The sequence below is a fragment of the Terrapene carolina genome, unplaced genomic scaffold, assembly GCF_002925995.2.
Source record: "Terrapene carolina triunguis isolate 2854851 unplaced genomic scaffold, T_m_triunguis-2.0 Scaffold130, whole genome shotgun sequence".
Taxonomy (NCBI): domain Eukaryota; kingdom Metazoa; phylum Chordata; order Testudines; family Emydidae; genus Terrapene; species Terrapene triunguis.
Genome location: NW_020664481.1, coordinates 5,802,151 through 5,825,384, shown reverse-complemented (window position 1 = coordinate 5,825,384; position 23,234 = coordinate 5,802,151). Strand labels below are relative to the sequence as shown.

Genomic DNA, 23,234 nt, shown 5'->3' with positions numbered 1-23,234 from the left:
GCCAGATTTTCCAAACCATTCAGCAACCAGCACCTCCGGTTGTTCTCAGTGCGGGTGGTCTCTATGGCTAGGTCTACACTACAGCGGGGGTCCGACCTAAGATACGCAACTTCAGCTACGTGAATACCGTAGCTGAAGTTGCGTATTTTAGGTCGACTTACCTGGCTGTGAGGACGGGGGAAAGTCGACCGCTGCCACGCTGCCGTCGACTCCGCTGCCGCCTCTTGCCGCGGTGGATTTCCGGAGTCGACGGCAGAGCGATCAGGGATCGATTTTATCGCGTCTTCACTAGACGCGATAAGTCGATCCCAGAAAACCGATTGCCTGCCGCCGGACCCTCCGGTAAGTGTAGACAAGCCCTATGAGACCAGGACCTGAGGTATAAAATCATCTCATTAGCACATTTTGCTGTTTTTCTTTTCCAGAGGGGAGAGAACCCTTGGGTTCTAACTCACATCTCTTTAAAAGGTTCAATATAAAAGATTTTTTGGTTTTGCAAAATATCAGTGTTATTTCAACCAATCTGGCTGTGGAAAAGACTGTCACTCTAGGACAGAACCCAACAGCATTACAGAAATGTTGAAAACCAGGACATATTTTTGTTTAGGGCTTATGCTTGGTAAAGATTATAACTCTTAAGCCATACGACTTTTTCCCAGTTCTGTAGACTGGTTCTGAGCCTACCCTTTTTCAGATGTTACCCGCCTCCACTATTTATAAGAGCGATATGGCCCTTATACATTGTTCCTTTGTCTCTCAGTCAAATCCCTTATCTGTCAGGAAATGACTGATGCTCTGTGCCTTCTCACATAAGCAAATCATTGTTTTGAAAGGGCTCCAATGGAGAAATGTCTTTAGAGTTCAAGAAACCATGAACTTGGAAATCTCCTGAGCTTGATTTTGCCCATCAGAAAGAGAAGCCTTTGTCTAGCTTGGTGTTTGGTCTCTCACCACCCCAGTAACTGGCCTCTCATCTGCGTTTCTTGTTAATAATACACGTTTGTCCACATAGCGGTTTTAAATAAAAGAAACACAGTGAACTGCAGGAGAAGTGCAAAGAAAAATAAATGTGTATTTCATCTCACAAAGGTTAAGTCTCTGGCATATTTACTGGATGCAAGTTGTCCATTCTGATGCTTTGAGACAATTTTTTTAAAAAAACTTTCCTCCGTTTCCCTTAAGATTGCAACTATTTTTGTTTGTTTTTTTTAATTTCACACACATACATTTTCTTAGCTGTCTCTCATCCACATGAAGGTACAGATTGTTTCATGCTCAATGTTTCCATGTAAAAGTCTGTGCTACATAGCTCTTCAGTGGTAATAATGTAAAATGATCGGTGATTGTGTCATTTTATATCGTAGCTATTCTAATAGAAAACTATAGGTCATTCCCTTGGAATCTATCCCTATAAAATGTACAGTGCACAAAATCCATGATCAAAATGTACAGAGGAAATTACACATTCACAAAAAAAGTCAATTTGCTATATTACAAGAGAAGTGTTTACCATTCAATACATACAAAATGTTTAAAATTGTACATACGTACGAAAGGCATTATGAAATATTCTTTGGAGCTGGAACAAAAGTGCAAAAAAGCCAAGGCAACAGAGCAAATGAAAGGAAGCAAAGCAGCTGTCTTTGCTTTCTAAAGGACAACCAAACTTTAATGCTTAGTTGAGTGTCTGTGGAATTTTATAAACGTGCGTGAGAGGGAATACACTATCACCCAGTCAAAACCCTGGGGCAAGGTGAAATTCATCTCTTTGCAGAGAACCAGCATAAAGTCTATGTGCTATCTATCTTCCAGTTAAACCCTATTCGGACACATCCTCTGCAGGTGTAAACTATCATAGCTTTACAATGGAACTATGGCAATTTACATGAGCAAAGTCATCTGTCCCTACGTTGAGGACTTATGTGGGACTTCAGTAGTACCTAAGTCTGCTGCAAACCATCTGCTGAGAGACAGATTTCATGCCAAAGAAGAAATGCAATTACAATTCATTCAGATATGTCTTATGTTGGAAATCTTAATGATTCTTCTTTAGGTGTTTTATTTTTACTTTAAATCTTTGGAAGAAAGACAAATACTACAAGGGCCAAGAGTGTTGGCAACACTTTAAAAGATTAATAAAACCACAGGGGCTGATTTTCCTATGTACTGAGACATGATGGCTTCTATGGATTCAGACTGGAGGCCAGGATGCCGAGCAACCTGGAAAATTAGGTCCTTAATTGCTCAATATTCATTGCTTTATTCATCTCAGCCTTCAGAGATTGAGTGGCGTTTGTGCAGTTACTAGACCAAGGTTTTAAAAAATGGGTGCTTAAATTTAGGCACTGAAGTTCATATGTAGAAACCGAAGTTAAGGGCAAGATTCATGACCCATTGAAGTCAATGGGAGTCAACTGCTGAGATCCATGGGGACATAAGACATTTTTCTCATGAATCTCGGAAATTGACACTTTGCTTTAGTAAAGATTGAGCCCATATCAAGAAGTTTTGCCCATGTAGACAGATATGTCTGAAACTGGCACTCTCTAAGGGATGTTCTATTCCCATTGATGTCAATGGGAGGTTGGCTATTGATCTTGGTTGTGGCAAGTTTTGGATGCAGAATTGGCACAGGTCGATCCAATAGATTTGCTTTAAAAAAAAGAAAACCAAATCAAATATATTATGGCGGTTTTTTAATTTCTAAATGGGATGTGATTCCTTTCGAATTAGACTTCCTAGTTGGGATGTGAATCTGTGTCAGTCCTGTTACAAACCAGGATAGTTTTCCATTTTGATATAAATTTTATCAAAATAGTCTTTCCTTTTGGTTTGACATAGTTACTCTCCATCCTCAGATGAGAAAATAACATACTTTCTTTTCATCTTATATGCATTTTTCTGCTTCAAAGCATGCAGTGTATATGTATATGCACACATAAATATAGATACATGTATATATCTACATGTGTGTACAAACACATACACACCACCTTTTGCAGCCAAAGCTATGTTGTCCTTTTATCTTGCAGTTCATGACCGAGATACTTAATACATCATTTGATCTGTACAGTATTTACAGCTCAGATGAATAACCATGAAGAATATATAGAAATACAGTATTTTAGGTATTTCAAAAAATTAACACTCCAGAAACAGTTTCACTTATTTTTGCTTTCTGGTGAAATATGTTTAGAAGCATTCAAATGCAGTGTCTCTCTTAACAAATGAGGATTCCCCCCCCTCCCGGTACTTTGAGTAACATCACAAAATAGGCAGGTAACACTTTATATTTGGTGTCTATTGAACACATACAGGCTAATTACATATAACAATATCTATCAGCAGTTGGCATGTAATGTGCAGTTCTTGTGTGCTTCAGAGAGCTACTGTGCCAAAGTGATACTAACCAGAAATCTCATAAATACAATGCCTTTGCTGATGACACAAGAGTATAGTATATGGGGCATTACTGTTAAAGTAATGTATAGTGAAGTCCGCATATTTGAATTACTGGGAAAAGAATGAAACATTTATAAGAATAATTTATTTCATCTCCCAAACAATTTTATATACGCCTCAATAATGGCAACTATTTAAAAACCTGCTGATAGATCAAAACAAGGAACATCATAACCCCCACTGTAAATGATCAGTTATACTTTTCATTTCTGAAAACTTCAGATTGTCCACCCAGTGCATGACTTTGGAAGCTGTGTAACCAGCAGAGAATGTTCTGCTTAAATCTTGGGGAAGAGGGTAAGGTAGTTAGCGTAACCATCATGGAATATTCCACATTCCGGTCCTAGAACAGAGGATCTCAATCTCCAGAACAGATGCTAAGCCAGCGAAGGGGACAGTGCTTGCTCATTGGCTGGCACAGAAGAGCCCAAACACCAGGAGGAGTTGTAATGACCATCATCACCAGGGATTGAACTGGAACATCCAGAGCTACAGCTTGAACTAAAGGACAAAGCCTTCCAGCTGGCAGCTATAGCAGATTGGTACCCTATGTGGATCAGGCACACATGGAGATGCGTTACACACACCAAAGGGTGGGTTAGTCAGTGTATTTGTCAGTTTTAAAACATTACAGTAAAAAAAACTACTTATACTGTAATAGAAAGTGTCCACTGCATGCTAGAGCAGTGAGAAATTAGCCAGGCTGGGTTCAGACTGGTTGCCCACCTCTCCTTGTTCGGTGGACAGAAGGGGAGATTGTCCCCCAAGTTTCAACTTAATTTCAAATGTACCTGAATTTCCAAGTGAAACTCAACGGCTACCACCACGTTTTCACCTGGTTTCAGATGGGAACCATCCAAACTGTAGAGATCAGCATGGTTTCTATCCGAAACCATCAGCCCTGCCCCAGCACCTGAAAAACAGACCCAGCTTGGAACGAAACTCTGCCTGAGCTTTGCACTGAATCATGTCGCAGCTAGCCCCGGTTTCACCGGGAATGAGGGGAGAAGTTGCGACTGCAAGGATGAATCTGGTGCTTTGACTATGGAGACTCGGGAGCAGGCAAAATGCTTCCCTGTGCAGCAGGAGCATGCTTGCTGGCCTCCTTTGAAAATAGCATAGCTTGTGCTCTCCACCCAGCCTGGCTCTCCACTATCAAGCTGGTTCCTGGTGCGCATGGCCACGGACATGCAACTTCTGGGAGATGGAGCAATTCTGGGTGCACTAAAAAGCCTCCACTTGCACTCGGGGAGCAGAAGCAGCCACATTGCTAGGGGCCACATGCTCGTTCTCTGAGCTCAGGAGACCAGTTCTCACATTGTTTTATCATGATCTGCTATTGACGTGATACCAGCAGCATGTTGGGTGCTGAAGAGATGGGCAAAATGGCTCAATCTCAACAAACGAGGGACATTTTGGACCCACAGATGGCTCCATGGGGTGAAAAAGCCATAGCTGACGAAAAGCAAACGCCGATCCACGAACTGATATGTACGAGATTGTAGGGGTTACGGTGGGGTGTAGTCACGTGACAAAACTCAAGAATAGGGTTGCAGCTCTGCTAAGGCAGTAGCTTCCTTTGTACATGCTCTGGACTAGGAACACTGACAGCAAGGGACCCGGTGGGCACAAACAGGGACTAGAATCACACTAGCAAAGAAATAATGCAGCAGGGACTGAGAATTAAGGAGCATGGTAAAATTTTAAGGACACTCTCTGGAAGGGGTACTGTGATGCTCTGTGGGAAATAGCATCAAGACATTTAGTGGGCGTTGAGGGCGTTCCGCACCTTGCAAGACCGGGTAGAAAAAGGATCAACTGCACGGTAGAACCAACTTTTCAAGGGTGGCTTCTCTTCCCACTGGCCCAATTTTCATTCAAAAAGTTTGTACTCTCCTTTTTGCGCCCACAATTGAACTGCAGGCACAAGGGTATAAATACCTGTGGTCCCCATTACCCAATGAGATAGTGGTGACATTAGGGTGCGCTCATCTCCTCCCGCAGTGAATTGGACAGGCAAAAAATATGCAGGTGCCAGTTCAGTGGTTTCAAGTTGCGTCCACTAAAGTGGAGGCCTTAGCTCTTTAACATATGTACCCCAGTATCCCTCCTCCTCAATGCTTTCCACAGCCCTCCAGAGGGGGTATTCCCCTACTCCCTCTCTAGCATGCTCCTGTTATCTCTGCCCGCGTGAAATCCACAAGATTTCATGCACAGCCAACCACCATTCTTTTTTCCATACGCATATTTCTACAGACCTCTTCGCCAGTGGCTGCACATGACACATGTATGCACACCTCAGAGTCACATGTAGTAGAACCAGAATTTATGCATGTCATACCAGACATAAATAAATTATTCACAGTATCAAAGACACTTGGTATATTAGTGTTACCTAAAAAAACCCATTGGGTTGTTAATGAACTTTTGACACCCTATATAATGTATAACTGACAGCATGTTTGGTTTTTAAAAGAAATGTTTTGCAATTACTTTTTAAATTCTATTTCAGATACAGATATAAGGGTATCAATTTCTACTCATCTCAGACAGCATGCACTAGCAGGCAAAATCGAGAGTACGGTATGTGACATAGGCTAGAAAGCACATTCATATGTTGAAAATGAACTCTCTGCCCCTCCTTGGTTCATCTGATAGGAGGGGGGCTGCAAGTAACTCTGGCTGATATCTAAAATCTGAGCTTGGTTACTATTGTATCAAAATATTGCATACGTCCTTTCCCTCTAAACATAATATAAGGCAAGCAATATAATGCCAGTGGAGAATCAAACACTAGATACACTAAAGATTCCTATGTATTTATATTAATTCTTGTAAAAAAAAAAAAACAATCACCAACCCACACCCTGACATTTTAAATAATGTTCAGGTTGTGATATGAAGTGGAGAAGTCAGGAAGGTTGGCTGTAAAGGCAAAAGTTCTCCTTTCTCACCATTGAGTAATAAATTTACCCCCACAAGAACGGGACCAAGATGTAGAGGAGTTGGTTTCCATTTGAACATTATCGTTATGTCTCTGCCTTGTGTAAGAGGTTTTGTATCTGATTTCCGTGTTTCACTTTTGTTAAATGAAGTGTATAAAATGAAAGCTATTGACCCGAGAGAGAAGGCAAAGGGAGAGTAATATGGCTCTGGCTTTAACTGGCTGCCACTTCAACCCAGGTGCAGTGGAAAGTCAATTCGGGGAGGATTGCAGAGGGACTGAGGTTGTGCTTAAAAGTGGGAGATGCTGGATGGAGCGGGTAGTGTGGCCAGCACACTCGGAGGAGATGTGCTCACTCAATACATTCCTTGGGCAACTCCGCAAGGAAGGCTGATGGGAACACTTATGCAGAAGTCCTACAGGGTTTAATAGAGCAAGCTAGCCTAGCTATAGCGTTTTAGACCTTTGCCAGAACGTAGCAGAGAATTTATATCCTTGCTAGGGAACTTTATAGGATAGTTTAAAAACAAAACAAAGAAACCTAAAGGAAGGACAGAATTCTTTGTTACATTTTATAGGACTTTGCCCAAAGGGAAGTCCCGTCTGAAAACTAAAGCTGCCCTTCTTTGCAAATAGCACCTGCTTTTTCCTAAGAATGAATGTCCCATTTAGGGTACAATAACTCCAACTGTGCAGGGCCCACAGTTTACACGCCTTGCTCCAAGGGCACTGAATTGAGCGGTTCCTATATAAAGCATGCTTCGGCCTATAAGGGAAAGGGGAGAGGGAAAATCCAACTCTCAAAACTGCATGAGACTGCAGAAATTGGATAAATCACCAGCTTGCAGAGCATAGAAGCCTGGCACTGTTTTTGCAAACCCTTAGGTAGGTTTTTTTTTTTGAGAACATTTATTTTATAGCTGACAAATGAGAATTATATGTACAAATCTGGGGTTTCGCAGTTACTGAGCATAATGTGCCTTAAGGGTCTGTTCCAGGCCTTTGTTAAGAATAGAATTAAACAGTAGTTGTATTATTAGCATGTAGGCTCTATATATGGCACCTGTCAAACCATGATCTCACTAGAGTAAGATGATGCCACTGTACTAACTCTCTGTATATACACATAAGGGCTTGACTTTACATTGTACAGTACATTGCTAATATTTTAAATATGCAGTAGGAGCATTCCTGGACTGCTAGGCACATTATACAGTCCCACACGTCATTTCCGTGCTCAACTGGAGCAGTCTTTGGGCTGCCACATGCTTCATAAGTACAACAACCCCAATCGCCAGTGTTTGAATGGAGTGGTTGACGGAGAACGGGTTGGAGCATGAGGGGGAATGTGTGCATTCTACCCCAATAACTTTTTTTGGATGTGCCTGACGTTTGGTAAATTCCAAAGAAAAACTATTTTTTCCCCTCAAGAAATACCTTGACGAACCTGGGACAAAAGTCACTGCTGGTAGGATTGGGTATAATGGTATCTAGAGAGGGACAAACTCTCTGAGGTAGGGATCCCCACCTCACCACTCGCTCTTTCATATAATAGATCCCTGGAGCTCCGTCTGATGAGGTTTTTAAGGCCCGGCTTGACGAAGCCCTGGCTGGGATGATTTAGTTGGGGATTGGTCCTGCTTTGAGCGGGGTGTTGGACTAGATGACCTCCTGAGGTCCCTTCCAACCCTGATATTCTATGAGTCTATGACCTGCTTCTACTCCTAGACCTTGTCTCTGATCACCAGGAAGTAGTGGGGGCAAGAAGCCTAATTGGTTCTAAACTGGAGCTTGATGCGTTTATGAAAGGGATTATATTATGTGGTTGTCTGCAGTGATGGGGACTGGGCTCCATTACCCTGGAGGTCCCTTTCTGTCCTTTGTTATGGTCTTCCCTGGGACAACAGTATCTCTGCAGGGCAGGGCACTCAACCTCTTTGTGGGGTGTCGGGAATAACTGACATTTCTGAACAGCACCATCTCTGCTTGGTTCAGGAAGAACACTAACGTTGTTTGGACAGCTGAAAACACAGGGATCATGGAGTAGGGAGTGTAAACACCACAAATAATTCAAATATCTTCATTCAGGGATGTAAGAAAGCTGTGGAACAACTCTCTTCTCTCTTGGATAAATATTACACTTCTTACATTTTAATTAGCATATTTAAATAGTTTAAGTATTATGACTCTTAAAAAGAACAGGAGTACTTGTGGCACCTTAGAGACTAACAAATTTATTTCAGCATAAGCTTTTGTGAGCTACAGCTCACTTCTTCAGATGCACAGAGTGAAGCTGTAGCCCACGAAAGCTTATGCTGAAATAAATTTGTTAGTCTCTAAGGTGCCACAAGTACTCCTGTTCTTTTTGCGGATACAGACTAACACGGCTGCTACTTTGTAACCTATGACTCTTAAGAAATTCTGTTGACCTTTTCCCATCAAATTTCCAACTAAACACAACAACACACTCAAGTTAAAAGTTTTATAGATTCATAGATTCTAGGACTGGAAGGGACCTCAAGAGGTCATCGAGTCCAGTCCCCTGCCCGCATGGCAGGACCAAATACTGTCTAGACCATCCCTGATAGACATTTATCTAACCTACTCTTAAATATCTCCAGAGATGGAGATTCCACAACCTCCCTAGGCAATTTATTCCAGTGTTTAACCACCCTGACAGTTAGGAACTTTTCCTAATGTCCAACCTAGACCTCCCTTGCTGCAGTTTAAGCCCATTGCTTCTTGTTCTATTCTTAGAGGCTAAGGTGAACAAGTTTTCTCCCTCCTCCTTATGACACCCTTTTAGATACCTGAAAACTGCTATCATGTCCCCTCTCAGTCTTCTCTTTTCCAAACTAAACAAACCCAATTCTTTCAGCCTTCCTTCATAGGTCACGTTCTCAAGACCTTTAATCATTCTTGTTGCTCTTCTCTGGACCCTCTCCAATTTCTCCACATCTTTCTTGAAATGCGGTGCCCAGATCTTGTTTTAATGACATTAGGTTTCTGATCAAACTGAAAGCCAAGTCATTCAAAATTGTAGGGACAAATTCTATCTTTGAAGCGTGTGTTTATTTGTCACTGACTTTGCCTGGTATACATCTCAGAGCAGACTATGGCTCACCAGTCTTGACTGCACTGGGAATTTACCCTGATCCCAACCACTGAACCTGAAGTGTAGACATGAAGAGCCATGATTTGCACTGGCACAGCTTCCCTTTGCTTGAAGCATGGCTAAAATCAGAGCAAATTCTTCCTGTAGACAAGACCATAGCTGCCACCGAGTCATTCCAGCAGGATGTAAAGCTGATGTTTCAGCCCTGACTTTAGATTTCCCCATTTGTTCCAATTATGCCAGAAATTTCAATGCTATTTAAATATTTTAATGTATTTTTTTTTTATTTCTAATTGACTGATAGGGTAAAAATCATTTTTAAAATGTATAAATATCCCTATTTACCCTGCAAATAGAAATGACCCTGCTGAAGATACCTGAATCCATGAAGCTGCTTTAAAAATATTTTTTACATATCTGATTCATTACATGATTTGCCTAAGTACCTACAATGGCTCTCTGGGTCAAACAATATGTTTTTCATTAATTTCCTTGACATTTTTTGTTTGTTTAGAAATTAATGTTAAGAAAATAAGCCAGCAAGGACATTCACATACAAAATCTACATTTAAATAATGTTAAAGTCCTTTCCCAAATTTTGGGAAATTCAACTTTGGGCTGGTGCCTCCGCTCTGACATCGCAGGGCCATAGTCTCCAAAGGCCTTCTCTGGACTGAACTTGTGATGTCTGCAACCTCAGTTCTTTGTCAGATGTGCACAAATTGCAAAATTTGCATTCTAACGTGGACTTTGAACACCTCCAAATTCAGTATGGTTTCATACCCAGTTTTTGAGCTGGCCCATTACAAAGATGGGGGACATTTGCAACATTCAAAGCAAGATCTGGGACCAGATTTTGAAAACTTCCAAAGTTTCCTGGGGTTCAGATCCTGGGTTTTGTTTTAAGGACATTTCTTCTTCTTCTGCATGCATGTGGACACACACACAGCTTCTGTATGCCCAAACAGACACGGTTGCCAATACCACAGGTGCAGGTAAGAAGGGCCATTGAAAATTTGGCTCACAGCTTGTCTGGAACAGTGTCATTAACTTTGAATTTCCTAGCTTTTCTTGGGTTTGTTCACAACTTAGCATATCCTAAAACTAGTTTCTGTGTTTGAGTGTACAGAGATTATATAGCTAGAAACACAGAGGTGCAACAGATGCTACACACAGGCTAAGCAGCAGTGAGGCAGAGGGGAGAAGGTTTACTTTGCATTTCTCATTGGAGGATATTTATGAGCCAAAAATCAAACCTTCTCTCCAAAAAATTAATGTTTCTCAACCATCAAACTGAGAAAATGTTGCATTACTGACTCTCCAGCAACTGCATATGCAATGGGAGTGGGGGAAGGAATGGAGATAGAAGGATCATGTGAGGAGTCATGGGGAGGATTAGACTGGAATTTGCAATGAGAAAAACTATGTAAGTGGATGAGCAAAAAAACCATCAGTTAGGTCCAAATTCTGTTCTGAGTTACACCAGTGTAAATATGGAGGAAATCCACTGAAACTGAGCTGCGAGTTTTTCTTTGCTGTGTAGACGTACTCTAGGTTTACTTGCATGTGCAAAAGCACATGTGTTCCTCGAATTGGGTAATTGTTTACAGCTGAGCAGTCAGCTATGCAAATGCAGATTTTTGCATAAGTAAATGGAATCACCTGCAAATATCATGGGTGCATTTCTAGTGGTCCATTAGAAAATGCATCTCTGTGGGCCCCATTGGAGTTTGCCAACATTTTTGTGCTCACCTATCTACACCTTTTTTTGCACGTTTAAATACAGCTGCATGTGCAAAAGCCAGATTTACACATTCATTTGCAGCAATTTTCCACGTAAATGTAGCCTGTGGGCCACATCTTATGAAAGTCAGGCCAGGTGAGTTTAGAGAGAGCGTGGGAATAAACTGCCCTTTATAAATATGGATTTTAATGTACGATAGTTCCAAATTCAAAGCAAACACTCTTACTGAGGTTAGGTGTCTCAGACAATAATTACTTTTAGTTAGATACATCACAGGAGCTACTCAGGATTCGAATTCTAGAGGCAAAAGAAGGCTCCAGGCAGCTTGACTGGGGAAGAAAGAATTGCAGAATATGGCAGGAATGGGGAGGAAGCTCTGGACCTGCAAAGGTCCCTCCTCTCTATCCTTGGAGACATAGATGCACAGGACCCCCTAAAAAGAGCAGGTTATCTCCCTCTCACTCATATACTGAGGCTAATTGGAGCTGAAGATTATACATCATTTCCCCCCACCACGCCCAGGCAAGTGCTGCATATTGCCCCTGATTAGATGTATACAAGAATTATTTTATTTTCCCTCCAGAAGCCGTAAAGACCCACCTCTTCAGTAGGGGATTTCCTGCCCTGGTGGGTGAATCTCACAGACTCAGAGACTTTAAGGCCAGAAAAGACCATCATGATCGTCTTGTCTGACCTCCTGCACACTGCAGGCCATAAAACCTCCCCTTCCCACTCCTGCAATAGGTAACCTCTGACTGAGTTACCGAAGTCCTCAAATCTCGTTTGAAAGACTTCACGTTATAGAGACTCTCATGGAATCACACTGAGTTCCTGGACAAGAGCTGTATGTTTCCCTCTAGGTGGTGTTTTATGGCTGCCAGATTGTGTGCAAACACCCACCCCCCCCACACACACACACACTGATACCACTGAAATATAGTGCGTTATGCCTAAATTTGTCTTTTCCCTCCTTAGCTTCCCAGGCTGCTTCTCCTAATGACCAGAAGGAACAAATACACCAGGTTTCTCCTTTCAGCACCAGCAGGTCAACCTTGCAAAATGGAGGGATTGTACCTGTATTAGGTGCAGCAAGGCTTAAGGGAAATGGGGGCATGCCGTATATTTGAAATATCATGAAAACTGGCCATTGACATTGGCGGGGGGGAGAGAGGGACACAAATAGCTGGCACAGTCCTGACTCCACTGCAGTTTTTCCCCTTCAGAAAACACGCAAGGTGTAGGGCTCTAGTTAAATGGGTGGATTCGGTGGACATGGCAATGGCTGTTGTGTAGCAGCCCTGGCTGCGGATCCCATAATGCACCAGCAGATTTCCTATGACCCATCCCTTTGAGCGATCCCTGCAAGCTCTGTGACAGGACAGGACCACTTTGTGACTTTGTTTTGGTCCTGAAAGAAACCTTCTGCATCATCAGTTTCCCCCCAGCTTCATGCACCAGTAACGATGCCATGATCTGGCTTTTCAAGAGGGAGAGAAAGAGGAAAAAATAGAAAAACGTCCGCTGCCCGCATTTATGGATAAATACAGATCACAGGTGTATTAAAAAAACCAGGAGGAAACAAGGAAGCACCTCAGGACTCAGCATGAAGGATCTAAACAAAGCAATGGAGAAGTCATAGCTTTGTGATCCGGGATGGGATAGCGGAGGAAAGGAGGAAGGAACTTTGCTGGGAGTCTGGTGCATGCAAAAGCATCCAGGCATAATGTGAACAGTGTACAAAATGGGCAATATTTTGAGTTCCAGGGCCCAGCCGCTGCTGGTGCTCTCGTTCCTTGCCGTGATCTCGAGTAACGTCCCTCTCCCCGTAGCTCTGTCTCTTGTGGCTGTAAGTTCACCACAGTGCTGCTGGCAATATCAAAAATTACGAGAGCAACTTCAAGTTACTACAACCCCGTAGGTGGAATTATGGCTTCCCGTTCTGTACATTTTGGCGGGTACACTATTAAATATAATACATGGTTTAAATGTAAAATGCCTTCTCCCCAGTCCTATGTGGTGTTCCTCTTTGCCTTCAAAGACACATTTTGTGTCTTTGACCTTCCTCCTCCACCTAAGCCCCATGACAAATTTAATTTGAAAATCATTCTGGTTCCAAATGGTGCCCGCTAACATTCTACCTCGACTCATCCTGACAGCATACGTCTGTCTTAGGGCAATACCGTAACGTGAATGTAAACACCCCAATTTGTCAAGAGCCAACTGGGCTTCCATGTATTATACAGTAATTACACTACATTCCCGAATGGTTAATGGAGGATCACGTTCCATAAATTCAAAAGTAATCATCGTGTAACCTGGAATGTTTTACAAGACAGAAATAATCATGTATTTGCGGTGCAACTCCAAAGTATTTGACTGTGTAATTACCCAGTGTCATGGTATGGTAATTACCATGTAAAAGATACGGTCAGTCACCACTTAATCCCCCCACTCCTCCCCCCAAAAAAACCTTGCAGGTGATATTTGTGCCCTGTACCCTAAAGGATTACCAAGAAATGTGGTTGCCTACCCTGTACTGTGACATCGTTTCACCTAATTATCTTAGAAAGATAGTATGAAAGAAATCCAGACACTTCAAGGCTCCGAATTATTCACCACAGTGGCCCCTTTCTACTGAATGCTGGCTCAGCGTCTGTCCCCAGAGTAAGCTGTAAGAAAATATCCACAAGCTAAGTATGTTCTGGATTCATAAAACCTTAGCTGTAGATCTCCTCCAGAAGTTCAAGGTGGGGATGGCATGAGTGGGCGGCTGGCCAGTGCTCTGACTTGGCTCAATAGATGTCAAAATGCTTCACTGTCTAGGGGCTGACCAGCCCATGTCACTGAAAGGTCCTTCACCTGTGGCTGATCTGGGAGGCGGGCCACAAGGTGTGCAGAGGTCAGAATCAGTGTCTGACTCTCCTTCTGCAATGTAGGGTCTGATTTTGGCACAGGGGGCCACTGCTGCATAGCAACCGTTGTTAAGGACGTCCAAATTTTCTTTGGACTGGGAAATGCTAAATCCACTAAAGGAGCGTTCCAGTTCCTCGTGATCCACCGACGGGATGGAAATGGACGTGTCACTGTCTCTCAAGGCGCTGTCGTGGTGTTTAGCTGTAATGTCTTCATTCCTCAGGTGCTCGGCACTGGCCCTATTCCCGCTACTGTAAGCGGACAAGGAGCGCTCATGTGAAGGTGGGGGCGGGATTCTTACCAAAGAGCCAGGATCTCCAACTGGGGAGGATCCGTGGCTATGCCGCTGGTATGGCTGGTGCTGCCAGGACGTTGAAGGGGGACACGTGTTGGTTGGCATTGTTGGGGCTGGTGGTGCAGAGAAATTCTTTTGTCCCATTGAACTGGTGGACCTGATGATCTTGATGATGCAGCCATTTTTGTCCATGTGCTCCCGGCTGTCTTCTGGACTGTGGTAGGGTGGCGCCGGGTCTGGTTCTTTGGACCCAAAATAGGCTTCTGCTTCCGTTGGTGCGATACCCATCCGCTGCATGTAAATGTTCACCAGAAAGTCCAGCTTCTTCTCCATGGACAGAACCTGCAAAATGCCACACAGTTCCCTGTGCTGAGTGATGTCTGTGGACCAATACCCTCTATACAAAGAGCTCCACTCCTGTCCATGCTCGAATGGGGATCTGAATTTCATAGATAACCCCTTCCTACACTGGCACAAATCGGACTTCCTTGAACTTTGAGAGAGAGCTGGGATCCAAATCCAGTCTGAACTTTGGCAAGGGCCTCTCTGCTTTTATGGAAGATGGATTTTTAAAAATATTTTTAAGTTGTTGTACCCAAAAATCGTCATTTGGTGCGTTGATTTGTTTCTGCAACGCCCTTTGTGTTTTCTTTAAGCAAGCATAAATGCTTGTGAAATGTGACAGATTTCAATGGGACTGGAGAACACTCAGCACCAGGCCAGAGGTACTCAGCACTTCATTGGGTCAAGCCCTTACAGTGTGTGTATGGGGACTTTGTGTGAGCCTTGTGCTCTGGAGTGAATTTCACCTTGAACGAAGCCTGGATCCTGTGGCAATTAAAATCACACCCACGGCCTCACTTGAAGTTGTTTCGGTTAGAAAGGGAACACTTCAAAGGCCCCGAGGTCACTTTGGAACCAATGATCTGTTTTCAAAAGGGACTTTGAGATTTGGGCTCCTAAGGACCTATGACTTTCAATGTATCTTAGGCCCTTAAGGCTCAGATCCTCAAAAGTATTTTGGTGCCTAACTCCCAGGGGAGTTAGGTACTGACATACCTTTGAGTCTCTGGGCTTTAAGTACCTAAAGATCACTTTTACAAATAGGGTTTAAGCTGCTAAGTTATTTAGGCACCTTTGAAAAATCTTTCATCTATTCTTAATCTTAACTACTTTTAAAATCTCAACACACAACATGAACTTTTCCCTTATAAGAAACATCCCCCTCATACCTGCTTTTCAACTTTTCCAAGCCTGCCCATCATGCTTGGGTCTTCTGGAAGCTCCCCCTCTGCTGACCCTTTGGTTCGATCCTTGTCGGTCATTGATGTCCCTCGTCCAACAATCTGGTCCACTCTACCAGGAACAGAAACAACCCCCCCACCCAGAAAAGGCCGTTGAGTTAGTCAGATACATCAAGGAAACAGGACTCTGCTAGCTGCTGACTCTTTGTGGACAAAGCAACAACCTCTCTCCCAACGAGCACTCAAAATTACTCACACAACCAGGGAGAGGCAGCTAAGTGTTATCTTCGATGTAAACAAGTCGCTATATTTTCACAGTAGTATTAGCAGAGTTTGAAATCTATCGATTCTGTTTCTATAGATATAATCTGGCACGTTATGTTCAGTAAATTTGCCCACAGGGAAGAATTTCACTCTAAGCAGGGCTTCTACCAAATTAATTAGCATTGTATTTGTTACTGTTCATAATTTTGTTGTGAATAAAGTTGTCTGCCTGCTTTATCTAGATGAGATTCATGTTTTTCCACATCTTTACAGCCGAATCTTCTGCCTCTCTCCTACATATTCATGTCCATCGAGATAAGAGTCTATAATTCAGCACTGGAATGGTTACATACCTTATTTGTAATCCCTTTTCCCCTGTCTAAGAATTTAAGGCTCCACATGGAAGGCAGAGGAGTCCATATAGGAAGTCACAAGCTAATTATATTTAATGCATCAAACCTAAATTTGCTCTATAGGTAATTAAACACGGGCATGTCCTGATCTAATAAAAACCAATAAGACATCTCCAAGCCGGGACATATTCTTAATCTTAACCCGATATATAGCCATCTCCCTAAACATAATCCTGGCAAACTTTACTCATGCATAATGTGCCAGAAGTGTAGGTGACAAAAAACAGATTAATTAATCTGGTTGAAACCAAGTTAGTTGTCTTGAGCAGGAATAAAAAATGCTTCTTATGCAGTTCTGCAGTGTGGGCAATGGATCCATGCACCAGTATGAGACAAAGAATGGGCTGAACGCAGACAGACAAAGGAAAATTAACAAACAAAACACAAGGAAAGGGATGAGACACAAGGCCATTTCCAACAACAGAGCAGTCTAGTTGGCTTTGCTTTTGTGTGTGTGGGGGGGGAGGCTAGCTTCTTATACTTTCTTTTTTTAAAATAGAGGGTGAGATCATCAGTTGATATGTAGTAGCACAGCTCCCTGGACTATATTAGAGAGACAGCAGTTTACACTAGGTGAGGATCTGGCTCAGGGAGATAGGGAAGATGAGCACCTCATAGCCAAGGTAGCAAATATATATAAGCAAAAAATATTTGATCCAGGTGAACTGACTTAGGTAATCCTTTATTTAGGCAGAAATTTTCGGTACTACTGCTTCATCTATAAAGTAATGTCTGACCATTTACTTACATGGTGAGTACCATGTGCTATAATTACAAGGGTGAGTAACATATATGCCTTATTTCTGTGTTGTATGCAAAGGGCACGTTATTTACATTTATGAAGACTACCAAATGTTCAGCAGAAGCATGTAATTATCAACATGGTAAAATCCTACAAAAATGTTGTAACCATGTAAGCAAAGAGACATTTAACAGGAAAACTGGGGCTACCTTGATTTGGAATCAGAGGCCATGATGTAGTAAAGTCACACTCTGATCTCCTTCCCTGCATGTATAAACATGGAGACCCAGTAAAACAATAGTCGGGGCATGTGTTTAAAGAAGCTAAAAGTCTAATCACTCCTGATTATTTGGAGAGGTCAAGGAAAGAGGTTGCTTTCTTGTCCTGGTGTAACATCCTGATGTAGTCATTGTACTGGAAGAGCTTTATTATTCTATTTGAAACCAAAACCAAAATGTCCTTCAATAATAATTGCCAACTAAGGAAATGAGAGAGAACAATTTGTAGTATGGAGGAAATTAAGGCAGCCCCACTGGGGTGCCTCAGAGCATGCGCTAACCCTAGAAATACTCTTTTGCTCTTATAACCCTGATCCAGAATTCACAGATGACAATGTAAGACTCCTATTGACTTCGATGCAAGTGACTTAAGTTATCCAACTGTTCAAAGGAGGGAGTGAGGGGAAAGCCTGAGCAATGGAAAGCCTTCCTGCAACTTCCTCCAAAACCAGCATTTGCCTACACTGGCTTACAAAAAAAGGGCTTAACACACAAGCAAATGAATGCACAATTTCCCAGCTGGTGTGCACAAATATTTGTCCTCCCCAGTGGTATTTTTGTACGTGCATTGTTTGTGCATACAAGTGAGCCTCCACTTTTTTTTTTAAGTGGCCCTTACATCTGAATATTTCTGAAAGAGATGAAAAGAGAATTATTTCATAGCCCTCGTGTTTCGTTTCCATTTTAGAAACGTTGTTTGGCTTCATCTGGTGAATTTGGTTACTAATGGCCATCAGGGACTTTCAGCATTGGTTATTAACAGGTATTTTGCAGGCTGGCTGCTGTGTACATTTCCCAAATACACCTCTGCTTACATGTACACATCCTTGGCCTACAGCACCCTTTACTAGTCTAGTCTTAGCCCTGGTCTACACGGGGGGCTGGGAGGATCGATCTAAGTTACACAACTTCAGCTACGTGAATAACGTAGCTCTAGTCGACATACTTAGATCTATTTACCGAAGTGTCTTCACCGCGGTGAATCGACTGCTGCCACTCCCCCGGCGACTCCGCCTGCACCTCTCGTGGCGCTGGAGTACAGGAGTCGACGGGAGAACGCTCGGGGGTCGATTTATCGCGTTTAGACTAGACACAATAAATCGATCCCTGCTGGATTGATCGCTGCCCGCCGATCCGGCAGGTAGAGTAGACATACCCGTAGGCTCTTGCAGGGCACAGATTGTTAACTCTCCCCGTTGCATGGTGTTTTTACTGGGATGTAACTGAGCCTGACCATAGTAATTTCTGTGTAATGCTTTCTCACCCAGATTTCTAGCAATGAAAGTTAGTGTTAGGATAGGATTTCTAAAGGGGCACATAAGGAAATTAGGCAGCCAATTCCCACTGACCTTCAGTGGGAGTTAGTCCCCAATGCTTAAGGCACTTTTGAAAATCCCTTCACTTATGTACCACTAAGCCCCTTTTTCATCATTTTGTATTGCTGCTTTTTTTTTTTCAGTTCAACTCCATGGGAAACTAGATGTGCACAAAGTTTCAACGATAAACCAGCACGCTAGGTCTTCTTTTAAACCTGCCATAAAATGAAATCAAAGGCATCAATTCTTAAAGGCAGGTGCCAGAGTTGTGCCCCAAAGTGTTGTGCGCCAACCCTTTGTGCACCCCACTTCCAGTAAATGAGCATTTCAGCACCCAAGTCCGGTAATTATGTACCTAGCAATCCAGATGTCTGGGCAAATGCTGGATTGCAAGCAAAGGGCCGTGTGTGTGTGTGTGTGTGTGTGTGTGTGAGCATGGGTGTGTGCTTAAGGGGGCACCTTTCCCTCTCTTACATCCCTGTGCAGGAATCAGGCACAACTGCAGTCCCTGTGGTCATGTGAGTGCAGAAAAGTCTCCGTTGCCAGCATCCCTGGGGCACCCCACACAGGGCAGGAAGAGGAGCAGAGCAGGTCGAGAACATGTTACACTTTCCTAAGGGGCAGTGCAGGGTGAGCATTCTCACTGCTGCTGGGAGGAGAGGGGGGAATTCAGGAGGCCTCAGGCTTTCCCTAAGGTGCACAATGTCTCCTGGGAGTTCCCCTGGAGCAGTATGCTTCTGCACTAGCCCCAGGGAAAAGGCTTGTGCAATAAAGACACTATCTGGTCCCAAGTGGGTGCACTCACAAATTCCTGGGGATTTGTCTTAGGCATCAGCCTTTGAAAAATCTGTCCCTTGCTTTAGATTTGTGACAAAAGAGGATCAAAAGATTGCTGATGCTATGTGACCTACTGTATCACCTGCTAGGTTTGCCTGGTCCTGCTGCACCTTTAGTTTGAAAAAGCTTTATTTATTATTATTATTTTATTATTTATTATTAAATTTTAAATAATATCTTTCCTTCTTTTGAATGATACAGAAAAATGTAAAATTCTTGCATCAGCCATGGTGCAGTTTTTCTCATGCTTCATGCTTACAGTTCATGCAAAGAGGTGTGTCGAATGCCACCCTCCGGCCAGAAGCAGACATCAAAGGTCAAACGGCTCAAATGAGGAAAAAATGAAAAGTTTGGAAATATTTATTCAGTTTCTCTTTTTTTTTTTTTTACACAATCCAGGCACAGACACCAAACCCCCTTCATCCATGTCACATGACTGGCTACTTAACTTCTGATTGGTTAACAGTATTTGTACAAGACATATTTAATCTAATAATACCAACTACTCATGTCTATGCTGCTCAAAAATATAGCTGGGGCTACCTGGATTTTAAAGTAATTGTATCTTGAATCAGCTGAGCATTCGAAGTTCATGAGCATACAGTATGTGCTATATACTATAGGCTAAATTCTGCCCTCCGATACATGCTAGCAGTCCATTGTCTTCACTGTGAGCTATATACCTGTATCTGAAGGCAGAATGTGGTACTTACACACCCTTGGGCTGCCAAATCCAATCCAATCGGTTGAGAGAGTTCATGTGACTTCCAATAGTTTGGAACCACTGTTCGTCTAGCTGACCAACAGGTGGTTTTTATTTTATTTCATGTTTTGGTAATTGTCTGGCCAGTTGGCTGAAATGAGGACATGTGATGTAAAATAGAAGAAGCTCGATGCAGGGAAGCTCTGCTGCTGTGGCACATTTAGGGCAAAACCACCTCAGAGCTGGGGTGATTATCTTATCACCCACTTTGGGCCAAATCTGGGAGCTCTTACTCAGCTATAATGGTTGCTGTAGTTTTGCCTGAATAAGACTGTCTGGATTTGGGGCTTGAATCCTGCAGGGTGCTGAAAGCTCTGGCCCCGATCCATCAAAGCACTCAAGCAGGCGCTTAACTTTAAGCATCTGAGCAGTCCCCATTCACATAAATGGGGCTATTCATGTCCTTAAAGTTAAGCCCGTGCTTAAGAGTTATGCTGGATTGGGGCCAGAGTGCCCAGTACCCTTCAGGATTGAACTCTTTTTCACTAGGAGGGTGGTGAAGCACTGGAATGGGTTACCTAGGGAGGTGGTGGAATCTCCTTCCTTAGAGGTTTTTAACATCAGGCTTGACAAAGTCCTGGCTGGGATGATTTAGTTGGGGATTGGTCCTGCTTTGGGCAGGGGGTTGGACTAGATGACCTCCTGAGGTCCCTTCCAACCCTGATAGTCTATGATTCTTGGTCCTAGGGTCCATTTGGGACTCCTCTGCTGCTTTCTAAGGTTGTCAGCTGCACCCTAGTAAACAAAAACGATGGGGAAAATTAAATGAAAATGGGGCAATAAATACAAAATACCCCTAGGAGCCCCAGAGGGTAAAGCTCAATAATGCTGGAGGTAAGAATGGAATTATTTTCTGGTACTAAGGGTCAGAAATTGTTTATATAGCAGGAAAAAAATTCACCCCAAACAGTGACTGTTAATTTTAGCTCTGCAGTCAACTGAGGGAGGGTCAAAGTTCCCTGCAAGCTAAAAATGGAAGCAAGTTATAAAAAAAATATTTCCCAAGGGGTATAATAGTGTTATGCATACAAACATCCTGTTTTTGATTGCGGGAGTTATATGCTTGTGAAGGAGCAGTATTAGGCTAATACAAAATAGAATTTTTAACATATGGGAGATAATATTATGCCTTGGGTTGAATGAGTGACCTGGAAAGGATAATATAAATACCCTCAGTTTGGCATTTTGGGCATCCTCTCCCATTGTTGGTCATTTTTTCAATCTGCAAGGCAGTAATTTTAGTGTATTAACCTCCACTCTAGCCAAGATGTTTTGTACATTGTACATAATACGTAGCTACAACTATATACAATCTTTTTTTAAAGTGCATTTCAAAATATTGTTATGGCTGAGGAAACAATTTCATATTTAAAACCCGTTTTCAGGTCCTGAACTTTCAGAAACAACTGTTACCTTTTGGGTTGAAATTTCTCAAGCTAGACTTAAGTTCAAAGTGGGAGGTTTCTGCAAGGTGCAATCCAACTGGGTTTTTTCCATCCTTGAGTTAGCAGAGTGTGAATAAATAGGTTTGAAAAAAAATTCACACACATTTCTCAGGCACAGATAACTCAAAACAGCTTATATGGAAAACTACAGATCTGTCATGTATCTATGTACTTAGTTCTAAGTGAGGGCAAGCATATTTGGAAAAATATTTTGAAGGAATAACATAATTGTGTTTGAAATCACCTTCTACCTGTGCACAGAATATGGCTTTCTACCAAATATATACATATGTATTCAGGTGTGATACTCTAGATAAATGGGGAATATTTTGGTCAAAATGTTTGTCCCCATTCTTAAACCCACAGTTCACCTGTGAGTGTAAATCTGAGTAGTTACTTTGAACTATCTCGTTGGGGTAACTACTCGTGTTTGTGCCTGCAACACATTTTGTTGGTGAAAGCTCACAGACACATAGGCGAGACCTCCCTCCAACTGAAAATGTGCATGTAACTGAGAACACACTGTTGTTTATTTCACTGATAAGACATACAGGAGTAAAATTTTCAAAATCACTTGGTGCTTCTGAATATTTTACCCAGAGTGAATCCTCAGTAATGTCAACAGTAAAATTCCCATTGATTTAAATGAGGCAAGGATTTGACAGATAGTTTATTTTTGTACACATAATTAAGGATTCTTTTGAACACTCGGCCCAGCGTATGTAACATTTTTAGTGATACTATACATTTACTCTGGTCAATAGAGTTCGACCAGAGGTGAAAATGGTTCAGTGCCTTTATTCACTTCCTTCCCTATAAATATGAAACACATTTGATTCTAATGTTGCCCACTGAAAAAAACATGGAATATGTTCATTTCAGTGAATATAGGTGGGTAGATACACACACAGAGTGAGAAGTTTTCCATTCTTTAGTTAATCTTAATTTACCTCTTCTTCTAGATGAAAATAACAAATCTTGTTGCTTTTGAAGGTATTTTTGTAGTCTTTTATAATTGGCTGCAATATCACGACAAATTATGATTTTACCATCCCAAACAACTACTTGAGGAAGACTGAATAATGCTCACAGAAGAAATCAATGGTTGTATAATTTTTTTTCCTTAGACTTGTCTTAGTGTGAAAACCCATCACCAAAAGTACATCCAAGGGATTTTGAGTTATATGTGTCAGCGAGCTGCCTTATTAAGTGATACATGCCGTCATATACCTGGCATGAAAGGGGTTTGACATTAAGCAAATGAAAAATCCAGAGAAAGCGCCATTTTGGTTAATCCTAACCTAGGCGAGTATTGGGGTGACTCTTTAGAAGAGAGCATGGGTCCTTTGGTTGGATACTTCTTATGCCGGGGAGTTGAAGGGGGCGGGGGACCCACAATCATATCTATCCTGGCAAAGTAAATAAGAAAAAAGACACCAGCAAAATGCATAATGAAGCA

The 23,234-nt window shown here is 42.3% G+C and overlaps 1 protein-coding gene across 1 annotated transcript in view; it reads right to left on the bottom strand.

The window, feature by feature from the left end:
* Positions 1 to 13,734: 13,734 nt before the first annotated feature.
* The window catches only part of KCNQ2 (potassium voltage-gated channel subfamily Q member 2), a 74,361-nt gene continuing 64,861 nt past the window's right edge, over positions 13,735 to 23,234 (bottom strand). Inside the window, exons 16-18 of the mRNA XM_026652751.2 lie at positions 23,077 to 23,184; positions 15,706 to 15,829; positions 13,735 to 14,815 (exon numbers count right to left, since the gene is read on the bottom strand). Coding sequence (XP_026508536.1) covers positions 14,078 to 14,815; positions 15,706 to 15,829; positions 23,077 to 23,184 — 970 coding nt within the window. The 3' untranslated portion in view covers positions 13,735 to 14,077. The remainder of the gene's footprint in view (positions 14,816 to 15,705; positions 15,830 to 23,076; positions 23,185 to 23,234) is intronic.